Raw genomic sequence first — 17,796 nt, 5'->3', positions numbered from 1 at the left:
GGTCACCCCCCAAACGTCGACGTCACGTACTTTGGGCGGGATTGCGATTCCTCCATTTTGTTAGCAGCAAACAAGCAATAGACAGTAAAATTTAAAATGGATCGTTTTGTTACAAGGAAGAAAAGACCAGAGACACAAATAGGACAGGATCTCGCAACTAAACCTGCTGAAGAGAGTGGCTCAGGAGAATCCACAGCAGGACAAAGCAGTGTTGGTGTGAGCTGTTCAGGAGGGCCCACACGAGGACAAAGCAGTGTTGATGTGAGCTCCAGGGTCTCTGGTGAACAGCCCATTAAGAAACTGAAATCAGGCACAAAGCATTATAAAGGCGATTTTTTAAGGTATGGATTTATTAATTGTGCCAATGCAAATCAGGATGCAAGGCCCATGTGCGTTATATGCAGGGAAGTGCTGGCAAATGAAAGTTTTTAAAACCCTCAAAACTTCAAAGGCATTTGAAAACATGGCGAGTTCGAGGACAAACCTCTTGATTTTTTTCAAAGGATGCAACGAGAACTTAAATCGTCAGCTGAAGTCCTCAGCAGAAATGTTACATTGAACAACAAAGTACAATTAGCCTCTTATATGCTAGCTTACCGTGTAGCTAAAGAGAAAATGCCTCGCACTATAGCAGAGAGATTAATTCTCCCTGCAGCATTAGATATAGTTTGTACGGTCATAGATGAGAGGTTCGTTGAAAAAGTGAAATGAATCCCACTTAGTGATAGCACAGTGCATCGCCGAATTTCTGATATTGCTGAGGATTTAGAAGCCCAGATTATTTCTCATTTAAAATCAGCGCAGGCATTCTCAATACAACTGGATGAAAGTACAGACATTTCAGATTGTGCAACCGTGCTAGTATACGTTAGGTATGTTTGGCACAATGAATTTGTTGAAGATTTGCTGTGCTACCTGACTTTAGCAACCCACACAAATGGCGCAGAAATTTTTGAATTTTGAATAGTTTTGTGGTTGGAAAGTGCCGACTCGACTGGGGTAATTGCAGAGGAATCACAAGTGATGGGCTAGGGTGGCGCCAGAGTGGTTTGCTCCCCGCCGACTGGCATGGAAGGCCTTTGGCGCCAGGCCTGCGAGAGCCCGCGCATGCGCGGAGGCGTCAGTGGCTGCTGACGTCATCCCTGCGCATGCGCGGGGTGGGGGTCACCTATACGTTGGCCATCGCGGAGGCTGACACGGCCGACGCGTAGGAAAAGAATGCCCCCATGGCACAGGCCCGCCCGCGGATCGGTGGGCCCTGATCACGAGCCTGGCCACTGTGGGGGCACCTCCCGGGCCAGATCGCTTCGCCCCCCTGACCCCGAGGACCCCGGAGCCTGCCCGCGCTGCCAGGTCCCGTCGGTAAGGGACCTACTCCAATTCACTCCGGCGGGACTGGCAAAAAACGGGCGGGACTTCAGCCCATCACGGCCGGAGAATTCGGGCAGCCCCGGGGCCCATTGAGTCGCGCCGGTCCCTGCCATTCTCCGAGGCAGGTGGCGCGATTCACGCCTCGCCGACATTTGGGGGGTCGGAGAATTCAGAGGACGGCCAGAGTGGGAATCACGCCGACCCCCGCCGATTCTCCGACCCGGCGGGTTTTGGAGAATCTTGCCCTCTGTGTTCCAATATGGGGGTTGAGCGCGCACATTTATTGTTCCACACAGAAGTACGTTGGCTGTCAAAGGGTCGGGTGCTACTCCGAGTTTACAAACTGAGGTACAAAATCCACCATTTCCTCCTCGAAATTGTCCCCTCTGGCTGATTCGTTTGCTGATGAAACTTGGATGCTAGCAATGTCTTACCTTGCAGATATCTTTTCAATTCTAAATGAACTGAACCTCAAATTGCAAGGGAAGGATGATGATTGCTTTTGCCACTCTGACGAAATCAAAGTTTTCCAAAAGATTTTGAAAGTTTGACAATTGCGAGTGCGAAGCCAAAACTACGACATGTTTCCCACACTGCTCCGACACATTGAAGAAAACAGCATTAGTAAGGAAACTGTAAATGGATTGGCAAGCCTTATTGAGTTGCATCTGGCTGCCCTAATCGACAATTTTGGTCGCTACTTTCCAGAGGAGAAGTTTAAGATTCTGAGAGCGAGGAGGTGGGTGAAAAATCCCTTTTGAGTTTCAGACCCCAGAATCAGTTCTTAACTTGCAGCTGACTCCTAAAGAAGAAATTGAGCTTGTGCGTCTCAGCTGTGACAGCATATTAAAAACACGGCACAAGTCAATGAGGCTGTCAGCATTCTGGAGTAGCATCTCTGAGGAGTATCCAGAGCTGAGTAAAACAAGCATTTTGTTGCTCTTGCCCTTCACAACGACCTACACGTGCGAGGTTGGATTTTCCGTCCTAACAAAGATGAAGACGCCACAAAGGAACCGGCTGAATCCTTCACCCGATATGCGCAAAGCCCTGTCTTCCTGTGACCCGGATTGGAGTGAGATCGTGAGGACCAAGCAGGCTCACCTCTTGCATTAACGGTAAGCGAAAATGGTGGGCCGCGAGGGTCGGCCAGAGTGGGCCACGAAGGTCGGCCGGGTTGGGTCAGGAAGGTTGGCCGGTTGGTAAAAATGGGTCCCCGGAAAAAAAGTTTGAAGAACACTGCCTTAAGCGATGGATGTCAGTATTTGCTAAGTAATTCGCAACCCCAGCCCTGCATCTGATCCAATTGATGGTATCGGTGGGACAAATAGATGGCATTTAAATTGATGATGCCCTAAAACTAAAAATCTCTCATAATGAACAGGCAATTCTTTTGCGGAATTGGTTCCAAAGTAGTTCCTCAATGTGGCCAGATTGCCCGAACTCTGCAATACAGTATGTTTTCTTCATATCAGTGTGGGGGAATAATTTTGTGCATGTGCAAGATTTTGTGCGTGCAGTTGCTGGACTGCAGCTGTGGTGACTTCAGTTACTCAGCAATGCCCTTCCCTGATGCCAAGAAAATGTCTTTATAGGCAAACTGCACTTCTGGCTCACAAGGTTGGACTGACTCTACATTTTGCTTGGCTATATTGTGGGAGAATATATGGTAATTTTGATTTCAAGTATTGTATTTGTCATCCCTCCCAAAATATGGTTCGAAAATATTTCCACTGACAGGCAGGAGGCATAACACCTTTTGATCTTCCTCTCCTGCAACCTTTAAAAGCCTGTTACGTCAGCTCTGAACGTTAAGAGCTACTGAAATGAAGAGGTCCATCTGTAAGTGGGGTTGACGAGATTTCTTTTACACCTAGACATGCTACTATTTCAGAAGTTTGTTATCAAGGCGGCATGGTGACGCAGGACCCAGGTTCAATCCCAGCCCCGGGTCACTGTCCGTGTGGAGTTTGCACATTCTTCCCGTGTCTGTGTGGGTCTTACCCCCACAACCCAAAGACTGGATTGGATTTATTTATCGTCACATGTGCCGAGGTACAGTGAAAAGTATTTTTCTGCATGCAGCTCAAACAGATCATTTAGTACATGGGGAAAAAAAAAAACAATGTAATAGGGCAACACAAGGTGCACAGTGTAAATACATAGACACAGACATTGGGTGAACCATACAGCAGTGCAGTATTAGTCAGGTCAGTCCATAAGAGGGTTGTTTAGGAGTCTGGTAACAGCGGGGAAGAAGCTGTTTTTGAATCTGTTCGTGTGAGTTCTCAGACTTTTGAATCTCCTGCCCGTTGGAAGAGTGAGTGAGCCGAGTAGGAGGGGCCTCTGATTATGCTGCCCGCTTTCCCCAGGTAGCGGGCGGTGTAGATGGAATCAATGGATGGGAGACGGATTCTTGTGATGGACTAGGCAGTGTTCACGACTCTGGAGTTTCTTGCGGTCTTGGGCCGAGCAGTTGCCATACCAGGCTGTGATGCAACCAGATAGGATGCTTTCTATGATGTACCTGTGAAAGTTGGTAAGAGTCAGTGTGGCAAGACAAGTGGATTGGCTATGCTAAATTGCCCCTTAATTGGAAAAACAGTAATTGGGTAATCTAGATTTATATTAAAAAATAGGTTAATTATCGAGCCACTTGTATGTGAGGACGGGCAGGTAAAGGTCTGTGTCTCTTCATGTTAACAGACGAAACACTTCCACTTACTTATCCATTGTCCTGACCATAATGCAAAATTTGACGTTAACTGCATTGAAATCAGCAGCGATCAATATTGGGTGAATGTCTTTTTAATTTTGCAATATTTTTTCAAGTGTAAGCATTCTACCAGACAAAATGCTTGAAAATAGAGTTAAGAATAAATCGGAGGAAGAGGAAATGGGATGCTTCTGAACCATGTTGCTGAATGATAAACATGCTGCAGCCAACTGGCGGTTATTTGATATAAACAATATTGGGCAGAGGATGATGGGAGTGTCTTGTACTAAAAGCTGCCTCATCAGCCAAAGCAGAAACTGGCTAGAAGGCAACACTGTGATACTATAGTTTCTTTTTGAACGATTGACAAATTAAAATACTTCTTTGTAAAGACTGCTGCCACATTGTGCATTGCATACATTGAAACCTTATTCATACAGGTATCAGCTGTTAGTATTTGATTTAATTTGTGAACCAGTTGAAATGACGTTATTACCCTTCAGCGTATTACTTGTTCGCTGGTGTCTACACGTGATGTCTGCAAACCCCCTTTGTCAAAGCTAAAGGGGAGAGATGGGAGTCATGTGACATGACTCCTAGCTGGGAGAACCAATTTTACGGTATTGCTGTACTGCAAATCAGTCTGCCATCTTCCATCCACTAAACAGCACAAAGAGGTTTGAATGCGTTCCTCCATCGACACCGTTTCCAGTGAAAGATCTGAACTTCTGTACCGTCGGCCGCAAGATTAATTCATCTCTCCCCATGCCTATCTTATGGAAGTCAAGTCCACTGGAAAAGGGCATTATCCAGCATCAGTTAAACCTGCTGACTTGTGAAGGAATACGCCCTTGGACTTTGATTCTGGACTCAATAATTTTGTACATTGTGGTCTTTGCCCTATAAATCTTTCTTTTTCTATTCCTCATTTATTACATGAATGCACAGGAGGGCTATGTAATGCCCCCCCCCCCCCATTTATTTGAGCGTGTGCGATTAAGGTTGACGCTATCTCGAGTTTGCTGTGGGGTTATTAACAGAAATTGGATCATAGCAAAGCTAGCAGGTTGAGAAATACGACATTGTTTACAAAGGGAGAATTCAAAATCCAAACGCCTTTCTGTTTATAGATGGGAGGCGAGAGGCTAAACCAGTTATGTTTAAATTAAATCCCTCCATTGGGAGGGATTCTCCATTGTGCCAGCAGCGCAACCACGCCCAGGCATTTCCCGACGGTGTGGGGTTGCCCACAATGGGAAATCCCATTGGCCGGCTGGCGAGATGGAAAATCCCTCTGCCGGCGGGAGTGGGGGCAGAGAATACCGCCTAAGATGTTTACTCCCAGACCACCTCCATGTAGCAGTTCAAAAGCACAAAGCAAGATAATAGGGGACCAAAGGAAGGTGAAAGGGTCCGTTTATGAAGATTATAGGCCAACCCAGCAAACTTCAAATCCTCTTTAATAAAATTACATAGTGGATAGACCCTCTGACATTGCAGCAAAAAGGCAGCACTAACTTCATTCATATTATTTTCTGGGTTCAGCAATCGTCCAGTTGGGTTTAATTATTCGGAAGAGTTAAGCACCGTGACTAACTGTCCAGAATAAAGCTAAATTGCTATCCAGTTAGGATAATTGAATTGACTTGGAAGGAAATTGGAAAAAGATCTAACACCTGGGTACAGGCGTGCTGTGGTCTGATGCTAATGTAATGAAAAAAAGATGTCATTGAGCCCTTGTCATTCTGTCTGGAAGAGCCACCGTCTCAAATTTATTCTGCATGTGTTCCAAGAACTAAGAGACCAGCTGCGAGTACCCATAGTACAATGAATGATGTTAGAGTGATGCATAAAGTGTGCTGAACAATGGTCGCCCTTATTTTCTTCGAACAACAAGGGGATTTTCTTTTTTTTCCTCCTCCTTTTTTGAGGTTGCCTGTACAGCAAGAATGGCTGAAACTAAAAACTGGCAATTAGGGTTTCAGCATTCCTATTCTTGATCCTAAAGGTGAAAAGATCAACTTGGCAACTAATGTTGAATTCCACTCCCTCACTGGCCTTGCGTACTATTTTTAGTTCAAACTATCCATAGCCTGTAATCCCACCAGTTTGATTGCTGCCAGTTATATAATTGCACAGGCTACAATGAATTTCCTTTGCACTATATTGTCCACTCCTCCATAACAGTAGCTGCAGTTAATGGGACATGGGGCATTTTATGGTGCACAAAAAAAGTTTTGAATTTATTTTGATGCAAGTGCACATCACTCCTTCCCCTTGCCTACCCAACACTAAAGTTAATGCTTGAATTAAACAAAATGAAATATGATTTAATGTACTTGACTGTTAGGAACTCCGACCACTGACACTTCACTGGCAGTGCACAAACATGTGCTCTCATGGAATAGTGTCATGCACGTGATTTCCTAATCTTGCAGTGGCATGGGGCAGCTGGGGGAGGAAAGATTGAATAAGCGAGTGTAAGAATGCTCTGCACAGAAATGTAAATGGGTGCGATCGAATTACCTTGTCGCGCTCAACTCGGTGGTGCAACGAGGCCGTAAAATTTTGCGAAGGTCCCTTGTGATTGGAACGCCTCACGAGATCGAATGATATCTTACGAGACGTTGTGATCTGGATCTTGCCCCAGCTGGGAGAGATCCAGATTTACATAAGTGAGCCATTAAACTCATTTTAGTATGTCGGCGCCCAATTCTCCTGATGCCCTGAACGGCACGGTAACACAGTGGTTAGCACGCCGCCAGGGATCCGGGTTCGGTTCCTGCTTGGATCACTCTCTGTGCGGAGTCTGCATGTTCGCCCTGTGTCTCCAGGTGCTCTGGTTTCCTACTGAAAGACGTGTTTGTTAGGTAATTTGGACATGCTAAATTCTCCCTCCGTGTACGCGAACAGCTGACGGAGTGTGGCAACTAGGGGATTTTCACAGCAACTTCATTGCAGTGTTAATATAAGCCTACATGTGACAGAATAGAGATTATTACAAACAGCTGCACCTGGGAGACCTCACCATGGTGCCGTTTAACACTGGTTCACACAAACGTGGATCAGGTTTAACCGGACCTGGGGGCATCTCCCAGACCATCGGAGGCCCCCAGCTGGCCGGGCTCTGTCAGGGTGGTACCCGCCGCTCCAGCCACCTGGGCATCTTGGACCTGAGCTCCTCAGTACAGGAAGTGAGGTAAGTGTGGCCTCAGTGGGACATTCCTGACCAAGGCCAAAAAGAACACCGAGTCAAGTTTGATAGCGGGGTCGTTTTCTGCGCTGTAGACACTAAGAACACCCTGCTAAACTCACCCTTAAAAGGGCTCTGTTTTTTGTGCATGACTGAGTATCTGGATGTGTGCCCAATTTTTTTTTCCAATTAAGGGGCAATTTGGTGTGGCCAATCACCTACCCTGCACATTTTTCTGGGCGTGAGACCCATGCAGACACTGGAAGAATGTGCAAACTCCAGGCGAACAGTGACTCGGGTCTTCGGAACCATGAGGCAGCAGTGCTAACCACGGTGCCGCTCTGAGCGCCTGAATTTGGAGCAGATTTGGTAGAGTTCTCATGGTCATGTTATTGTTTCTTATGATTGGCAGGAGGAATATTTGGGATATAACAGAGGGTCAAGAAAATAGAAGGGGATGTGGAGATGAGGGAAATGTTGCATACTTCTAAAGAAGGAGATGAGATCACTTTGGACTCCGAAATTGCACCTTCTAAGCACTGCTATTCATGTTCATTATAGAAATGCTTTATATTCTAGGCTCTTCTAATGAGTTGGAATTCATTTATGTATTGGTAAGCTGATTATAATTAGTATTGCAGCAAACGGACCCGATCACAACTTTCAAAGTTCAGGGGGTGTTTTTCTCCGGCAGGCACGCAGAGACAGATGGACACGTGCACCATTTATTCTCGGCACTGCATTGGCACAGGATTAAACCAGTCCTCAGCTAAAAGCTATAGCATATTGTTGTCTGCAACAGTTCCTCGGATGTTGTGGTTAGCAGTTTGCTTTTGTGCAAGTCAGTATTTCCTTGGGGCTAATGCAAATCAAGCGAGGCTTGTTTTGAGTCAAAATAGATTGACTTTTTGATTTAAGACTTCAAGTGTAGGATAAACAGATGACTGTTATCAGTTTAAACAATTTTTGCTTTTACCTTTTGGAAGAAAATTGTTTCTTCAAAAGGTATTCCTGAATGATCTTGGGAACAAGTGATTAACAAGAAGCCAGGAGCCTGAAAGTGAACTACACCCAGCTTTCCCATATAGAAATACTAACTCCATTGTCATCTAAGTAACTAGAGACATTTTAATATAGCATGCTATGTATGACTGTTTAATTTGTGCTTGCTCTGCTGAAGAGTTTGAACAAGAGGTTTCCTGTGGGTGTACAGAACAGTGATCATGAGCTGGTGTCAGAATGACTTGGGTTTTCCGTCCGGCTAGTCAAACTCCCTTTGACCAGAAGCTGTTACTAAATAAGGTGGCCTCAGTTGAATAGAGCAATGTTGATTCCAAGAGCTAGGTCTGACTGGATCTTCTGTTAAACTCTTTCCCCCCACCCCGCCTGTCTCTCACTTCTATGTTTGTATCTATCCAAGGATTAAAATGTTGTACTTGTTCTCTGAGATTTCATTATAGACGTGGTAAACACATTTTGGATGTTGAAGAATGATTGTGAAAGATTTGATGTATCTCATCCAGTTAGGAAAAAAATGATATTTAAAATTAGGCAACAATTATTGCCTCTTTGCAACAGGTTTGTGTGATGAATGGGGGGCTTTCAGATGTAGTGTATTATAGGCGTTTGGTGCAGTAAGGATTAAAAGCCTGGGTTAGTGTGCATATGACTGCTGCAGTCATGTTTTAAAATAAATCCTAGTTTGAAAGACAACTAAGCTTTTGGGAGCCAGGGGTGAAATTAAGCAATCCTAAAAGCTTAGGCTAATGCAGTTTTGTTTGAATTATGGGGATTCCCTTTAGTTACTTACATTTCAGCTTGGTAAGATGATGTCGTTACTGGGCAGAGCTGAAGTTATCAGGCATTTTGCATAAAGCAGGTGAGTGGAATTCTCGATGCTGTGGAGTTTGCCCTCTGCAGTTCATTTAAAGCTATGACATATGGGCAGTCTTTCACAGCAGTTCAGACTTGTCTGAGAACAAAGGGAGCTGAAACAAAGGGAGCAGGAGTTATCTTCTGAAGAGATACAGCCAGAGTTTCTGCATGGTTCTGGCAGGGTTCAGAGCTTTTATTTAAAGCAGTTTGTGCCACTGATGCCTCTCTCTCAAAGAACATCTTGGCATAGCAGGTATTACTAAGTGCTAATGGTATTTAAAGTGGATTGAGAGTGGAGATAGTTTTTCTTGTTTTTTTGAGTGGGAAATAAAGATAGCAGTTAAGGGTATTGTATTCACTGTATTGAGTAGCATTGTTTATAGGGTGATTGTAAGTTATTTTCTCATGTGAAGTTAAAAATATTTTAATACTGTGTTAGTAATAGAGTTTGTTTTAAAATACCATATCCCTATTTCTTCGTGAAATCATTCCTGGAGTGAGTTATCAAGATAGAATATAACTGTAATTTATGTTCCTGCTTCTTTCCATAACTCTATTTTTAAACCTTAGTTGGATATCTGCCGTTGGTGTATAATACCTGCAACCTAATGTAAGAGCTTATATCGGGACCTAGGTTTTAAAAGTCTGTTTCTATAGAGAGCTCCCACTCCCTGAACAGAGGTCTGTAACAAGGGGCAGGTCGGTAACAGAGTGCCACAGATTTAAAGTAATGAGTCAAATTATTAGAGGGAAATTGAGTATCTTCACCCAGAGGGTGTTTGGGATCTCTCTTCGTGGAAGTATGGTCGAGGCAGAAACCTGCATCATATTTTAAGCAACCTGGATATGCACTTGAAGTGCCTTAACCTACAGGGCAATGGACCAAGTGTTGGAAAGTGTATCTGGCTGGCTGGACAGCTCTTTTATGGCCCGCATGGGTACAATTGGCCAAATGGCGCTGTGCAGCAAATTATCTATGAGAGACCAGTTTACAATTTTGAAATCCTTCAACTAAACCTACATAACCATGAATCCCAATTGCTTGAATTTTGTGAATCAATAAACAAGGGTGAGCTGTTAATGATGTGCACCAGCACTGCGAACATATTTTAGGCAGAGATGTGAGTACACGGTGAGCAGCTTTTTTGATGTGTGATCCATGGCTCTCCTCTTTCTCAACGTTAACTTGCAAAATCTGGCCAGTTCTACAAAGCTTAGCGAGCCAGGTTCGAGTTGGGAACTGACAGACTTTCCTTCCATTGGAACTGTTCTACTTTGTTGTCCTGTTTATTATGATCAGCTCGGAAGCGTTGCTTTTCTTGAGTCTGATTCTGCCAGGCTAGAAGCTTCTGTAATATTTTAGTGACTCAGTATTGAAACAACCATTGTTTAGATTACACACTAGGCTCTGTTACAATTATCCCTTGGCCTTGGGCAACAATATTCAATTTTGAAGGCAGATGCTTTGCTGGTGACACCTACCCAATTCAAAACAGAGTCTGTGTTCCTTTTGTGTACTAGTCTCAGCAAATATGTTGTGGATCTGTGGACAACAGATGTTGGGTTTTCTGATACTCCGTTGTAATAATATTCTTTATTGTCACAAGTAGGTTTACATTAACACTGCCATGAAGTTACTGTGAAAAGCCCCTAGTCACCAAATTCCAGCGCCTGTTCGGGTACACAGAGGGAGAATTCAGAATGTCCAATTCACCTAACAAGCACGGTTTTCGGGACTTGTGGGAGGAAACCAGAGCACCCGGAAACCGGAGCACCCGGAAGAAACCCACGCAGACACAGGGAGAACATGCAGACTCCACACAGTGACCCAAGCTGGGCATCAAACCTAGGACCCTGGCGCTGTGAAGCAACAGTGCTAACCATTGTGCTATTGTGCCTCCGATTGTTGATTTCAACCTATCTCTATTTAGATTTCTATTACTTTCTGTTGAACCTGGTCTCTTTCAGGTTTGCACCTACCCAAACATTCCACTTCCTGCAGCCTCCTTCTCCCCATACCAAAGTAGAATTGATTTGTGTTGTACACATTGGATCTGAACATCGTCTTTAGTCAGGCCAAGCTGACCATTAATAGGTCCAAGCAGCATGTGGTTGAGGGGGTTCTTCAACCTGACTGTCTGCTTTTAACCTTGAGCATGGTCTGTGATCTCTTAAAACATTGAACATGAATCTTCCTGACTGCCAGCGGGGAATGAATGAGTTCAAATGTTTGGTAAATCATTTAAGCTGGAGGAGACGGCATTGTAATTGTAAACGGTATCACAGTTTATTCCTGTAAGCTGACCTCAGACCGCTTGACATTCAGAGTGCGCCTTTACCTAAAACAGGATCTAGATAAAACTGGTAAGGCCCAGAGTCAGATTTAGCACCCACGTAACTGCATTCGATATTCATGTGCTTTTGTTTTAGGTAGATTGAAGACTATGCATTCGATCAGGCTATAAACCAAAAGACCAATTTATTTAATAAATCAACTAGTTTACAGTGTTTAGTACAAATAGTATATTTATAAAATATACAGACATTAGAATTATTTTCTGTTAAAATAGCCATGACTAATTTCATAATTCATAAGCTAAAATTGATCCTTGAACCATAAGCCGGTCACCTATGTTGTGGAATGTCACCTCCGAGTCTTTGCGAAACACATTAGTTCTGACTTTGACCTGAATAATTTGGCTTCCTGCACGATGCTCCAATAAGCCGACAATTAACAGACTCCTGACCAGAAAGCTGTTTGACAAAGGGACCAGGGAAATAAATGACAAACGGTCCCTCCTCTCGAAGACCTAGCCATGTCATCACCTTGGATGCAGCGGCTAGTCAAGCCCAAAAGAAGCTCAGGATGGTTCTCGTAACCTGTTTGTGTAATCTGTGACAGCTGGAAATCGCACGTTATCCCGGCTGCTGTCAGAGAAGCTTGACATCTTTGACTCTGCATTTCACAGATTTTAGCATATCAAATTCACTCGATAGGTGTAGGCCACATGCATGTAGTAATGTGTTGTTCTCACCCCATACCATATATTCCTGTAGCAATCAGAAAGCACTAGCAGTATTAATGTGTTATTTTCATCCCACTCCATATATTCCTTTTAGCATTCAGAAAGCACTAGCAGTAACTAATGCTAACAGCAATATCGGTAGATCCCTGGTGGACTGCCCACTTATGTTTCACGTGTAATATAATCCAAGTTAAATACACACCAGCTACATTAGTTTTGATTGAAAGTTCACAACTTAAATTAATCCACTTTCTCCAGAGATGTCATTCATTCTCCAATTTAAAAGATCTTTTTGAATCTTTTAAATTAAAAATTGAAGTATTTGACCTGTTTTCAGCATTAACTGATGCACCACTCTGTGATGCAAAGGCCTGTAGTATTGTATTGAAATGTACTGTAACTTTTGTAAAAGGATGTCAATATTTACTGCGTTAATTCTATGTTTTAGTAAGGGATGGGATGAATTCGGTAATTAGGTTGGTCTATTGGTCAAGACGATAGTGTAAGCAATTAAAAATAAAGCCAGTATTACGTTTTGATGATGCTTCAGTTAAATTATCTCCAGGGAGTTAGGTGATGCTATGTACAGTGTTGTAAAATCTAATGTAAAACTCAGGGTAGATTAACGGGGTGGCACAGTTGCCGCACAGCTCCAGGGACCCAGGTTCAATTCTGGCCTTGGGTGACTGTGTGGAGTGTGCACTTTCTACCTGTATCTGTGTGGGTTTCCTCCGGGTGCTCCGGTTTCCTCCCATAGTCCAAAGATGTGCAGGTTGGGTAGATTGGCCATGCTAAATTGCCCCTTAGTGTCCAAAAGGTTGGGTGAGGTTATTGGGTTATGGGGTTAGGGTGGAGCTGTGGGCGTAAATAGAGTGCTCTTTCCAAGGGCCGATGCGGACTCAATGGGCCAAATGGCCGCCTTCTGCACTGTAGGAATTCTATGATTCTAACCCCAGAAGTCAAAATTTATTCTAACAAATCTTGTACATGAATTACATATTCATATTTACTTTTCCATCAACTAATGCAGGGTGATTTATAACCCATCACCACGCTGTTTTACAAAGGTAATTTTAATCTACCCTTATCTTCACAATTTAAGAAGCCTTTGTCATCACTTTTCTAAAGATGACGGATCTGCAACAATTTACTGATTAACATTGTGTTTTAATTGTTCATCATTTCTTTATCCTCCCCCCGCCCCCCCCTTTGCCCTGGCGAATAATTCATTTTTCTGTGGAATTTGGATGAATTTTGTAACGAGAGCCCCGATCTACCACAGTCTTAATGCCGGGCACTGACTCGCATCAGCCCAGCTATCTGATCAAATCAGCGGCATGTTTTCTGCTGTACTAATGATCATTGAGATAAGCTCTAGAATGTGCTGAGGAATTAACTTCAAAATTAAATATTTGGATGGATGGATTTGTTTATTGTTACGTGTACCGAGGTACAGTGAAATGTATTTTTCTGCGAACAGCACAAACAGATGGTTTAGTATATGATAAGAAAAGAAAATACATAATAGGGCAACATAAGGTACACAATGTAAATGTATAGACACCGATATCGGGTGAAGCATACAGGAGTGCAGTATTAATCAGGTCAGTCCATAAGAGGGTTATTAGATGGCATGAGGTGTCAATCAAAGTAAGAGTCACTTTTTTTGTTCATCGGTCGTAAGAGTAGTTTAGGGGAGGAGAAGCAAAGGTGGCAGGTGGCTTCGTTTCTTTAGCAGAGAGAGTAGTGGAGTGCAAGCCAGCCTTTTGGGTATGGCTGAAAAGCAGCAATGGTGGAAACAAAACCATTCCTTCCCTGTCCTGCCTGCCAAACATCAATGTTACAAAGAAGAAGTGTTCCAGTAGCGTGACAGATTATTACCTTTTTTGGTCAAGAAGGCACCAGTTGAATTGTAATTCCTGCTCCTGTTCATCCTAGACTTCCCCAGTTATAATAATAATCTTTATTAATGTCACAAGTAGGCTTACATTACTACTGCAATGAAGTTACTGTGAAAACCCCCAGTCGCCACACTCTGCCTGTTCGGGTACACAGAGGGAGAATTCAAAATGTCCAATTCATCTAACAAGTACGTCTTTCAGGCAAACCAATGGCAGATGCAGTATAATTTGGATAAGTGTGAGGTTATTCATTTTGGAAGCAAAAACAGGAAGGCAGATTACTACCTGAATGGTTGCAAATTGATAGAGGGGAGTGTGCAGCGGGACCTGGGTGTCCTTGTGCACCATTCGCTGAAGGTAAGCATGCAGGTGCAGAAGGCGGTAAAGAAGGCGAATGGTATGTTGGCCTTCATTGCAAGAGATTTCGAATATAGAAGCAGAGATGTGTTGCTGCATTTATACAGGGCCTTGGTGAGGCCACACCTGTAGTATTGTGTGCAGTTTTGGTCTCCTTCTCTGAGGAAGGATGTTCTTGCTCTCGAGGGAGTGCAACGAAGGTTTACCTGATTCCAGGGATGGCGGGACTGTCATATGAGGAGAGATTGACCAGGTTGGGATTGTTCTCGCTGGAGTTAAGAAGAATGAGGTGGGCTTTCGTAGAGACTTATAAAATTCTACCAGGACTAGACAGAGTAGATACAGGGAAGATGTTACCAATGATCCTTGTGTCCAGAACCAGGGGTCGCAGTCTGAGGATTCAGGGTAAAACATTTCGGACAGACATAAGGAGACATTTCTTCACAGAGTGGTAAGCCTGTGGAATTCATTACCACAGGAAGTAGTTGATGCTAAAACTTTGAATATATTCAAGAGGTGGCTGGATATAGCACTTGGGGAGAATGGGATCAAAGGCTATGGGGAGAAAGCAGGATTAGGCTATTGAGTTGGATGATTAGCCATGATCGTGATGAATGGTGGAGCAGACTCGAAGGGCCAAAAGGCCTCCTCCTGCTCCTATCTTCTATGTATCTATGAAACCAGAGCACCCGGAGGAAACTCGCGCAGACGTGGGAAGAACGTGCAAACTCCACACAGACAGTGACCCAAGCCGGGAGTCGAACCTGGATCCCTGGTGCTGTGAGGCAACAGTGCTAACCACTGTGCTCCCCATTGAGTTTACTAAACACTGCCAGTTGGGTGCAATATACTGGGAGGTGGAAAAGATATTGTAAGGAGGGGAGAAAGTGAAGATGCCCTGTAGGTGCATGGTGCATTACTCACTTTGTTAAGCATTCATGCAATATTTGCTCTATTTCTGTAATGTATATTTCTCTGATGTATATCATGTTTCTTCCTTTGCAACCAGGAGGCGGAGAAGCGTAACCTTAGCCTTGGTGGTCATGTGGGTTTCGACAGTCTCCCCGATCAATTAGTCAGCAAATCTGTATCACAAGGCTTCTGTTTCAACATTCTTTGTGTAGGTAAGTACTGTATTGGCATTGCATGAAAGGTACCACCTTGGCCTGGGCTGTGGCGTACAATAACTGGTGCAGGCCTGTCAGTTAGTTGAAATTATTCAATTTGGATTTAAGAATTGTGGCACTTTGAATCATTTGTTGGGTCAATGCACTTTGGGAGGTTGTCCTGGTTTGAACTGAATCAATTGTTGCCAGCGAGGTAGCCACGGGTGACACGAGTTAAACTAGTCAAGTAGAAGAAAAATCAACTTTGGTTCCTGCTTATTGTTCTCTAATGAACCATTGTGAAAATGCAGTGTCTGTGTTGTGCGTGTCTGTGTTCTGTGTGTGTGAGATTGTAGCTGAGCATCAGTGGACGCCATCAAAGGCAGTATAAAATACTGCCAAAAATGCATTTAATTTTGATGTTTTATGCTCTATCTTGTCTCCGTGTATTTAAATGTGTGTGGTCTGATCAACCTTTTTAGTTTGCAAATCAGCTCTATTTTTATCCATAAATTCGGCAGCACGGTAGCACACGCGGCTAGCACTGTGGCTTCACAGCGCCAGGGGCCCAGGTTTGATTCCCTGCTGGGTCACTGTTTGTGCGGAGTCTGCACGTTCTCCCAGTACCTGCGTGGGTTTCCTCCGGGTGCTTGTTTCCTCCCACAGTCCAAAGAGGTGCAGGTTAGGTGGATTGGCCATGCTAAATTGCCCTTAGTGTCCAAAAAGGTTAGATGGGGTTATTGGGTTATGGGGATAGGGTGGAAGTGAGGGTTTAAGTGGGTCGGTGCAGACTCGATGGGCCAAATGGCCTCCTTCTGCACTGTATGTTCTATGTATCTATGTAACGATTTAAATTTTGACGTGTCTTTAATTTGAACTAATGTTGAATATTTGGCTTACTGTTCTGATTTTTGCCAATCTAGCGTAATGTGATCCAAGGGGATTATGAAATGCCTGTAGAGATTTTAAAATAATGCAAAGTTTTAAATTTAAGTTGTACTTTTCACCCTTTTTTAAAGTTGGCTCACTCTCCTATCTTTTTTAAAAGAATTTGTGGATTCCTTGGTATTGCATTCCAATGGCTAATTTTCATGTGTTGTAAAATATTTGTTTGTGCCTTCCAGAGTCAGCTAATAGCTGTATCACATAGCCCAAGTTTACCTTCATATGTGCACTTTCAACAGTAGCTGCTAAGTAATAATTGGCAGTGGGGATCCAAGGTTAATTTTCCTTAACCTCAACCCCCCACATTTTAGAAACTCCGAACATTGAGGGCCGAAGGGCCTGTTCTGTGCTGTACTGTTCTAAGTCTAAGTCTAAATATTAAGTGCCTCACCTTTACTTCAGCTAAGATTAGCAATCTAACTAAAGACCAACTGTCAAATTTGAGACCTTCTGAAAGAATACCACACCATGTGATAAATTGTTCATTTTTTTTCATTCGTTCTTGGGATTTGGGCGTCGCTGGCTGGGCCAGCATTTGTTGCCCATCCCTAATTGCCCTTGAACTTAGTGGTTTGCTAGTTAAGAGTCAACCACATTGCTGTGTGGATCTGGAGACACATGTGGGCCAGACCGGGTAGATTTCTTTCCCTGAAGGACATTAGAGAACCAGATTGTTTTTAAATAATAATAATCTTTATTGTCACAAGTAGGCTGAAACTGCAATGATGTTATTGTGAAAAGCCACTAGCCGCCACATTCCAGCTCCTGTTTGTGTACAGAGGGAGAATTCAGAATGTTCAATTCACCTAACAAGCACGTCTTTTGGGATTTGTGGGAGGAAACCGGAGCACCCGGAGGAAACCCACGGAGACAAGGAAGAATGTACAAATTCTGCACAGACAGTGACCCAAGCCGGGAATCGAACCTGGGACTCTGGTGCTGTGAAGCAGCAGTGCTAACCACTATGCTACCGTGCGGCCTATGACCATCGACAATGGTGATGGTCATATTAGACTTTTGATTCCAGGGGCGAAATTCTCCCCTACCCGGCGGGGCGGGGCTGTTCCGGCATAGCGGAGTGGCGCCACCACTCCGGCGTCTGGCCTCCCCAAAGGTACGGAATTCTCCGCACCTTTAGGGGCTAGGCCCGTGCCGGAGTGGCTCCCGCTCCACCGACTGGCGCCAACGGCCTTTGGCGCCATGCCAATCGGCGTCGGGGCTGGCCGAAAGGCCTTCGCCGGTCGGCGTGAGTCCGCGCATGCGCCGGAGCGTCAGCGGCCGCTGACATCACCACCTGCGCATGCAC

At 44.1% G+C, this 17,796-nt stretch overlaps 1 protein-coding gene across 1 annotated transcript in view; it reads left to right on the top strand.

Moving 5' to 3' along the window:
• Positions 1-17,796, top strand: part of LOC119965355 (septin-8-A-like) — a 66,526-nt gene that overhangs the window by 31,344 nt on the left and 17,386 nt on the right. The window contains exon 2 of the mRNA XM_038796014.1: positions 15,449-15,563. Within this exon, the coding sequence (XP_038651942.1) occupies positions 15,449-15,563 (115 nt within the window). The remainder of the gene's footprint in view (positions 1-15,448; positions 15,564-17,796) is intronic.

This window comes from Scyliorhinus canicula, chromosome 4 (assembly GCF_902713615.1).
Source record: "Scyliorhinus canicula chromosome 4, sScyCan1.1, whole genome shotgun sequence".
NCBI classification, from domain to species: Eukaryota; Metazoa; Chordata; class Chondrichthyes; order Carcharhiniformes; family Scyliorhinidae; genus Scyliorhinus; species Scyliorhinus canicula.
The sequence above is the reverse complement of the archived record's forward strand: the minus strand, read 5'-3'. Positions and strand labels throughout refer to the sequence as shown.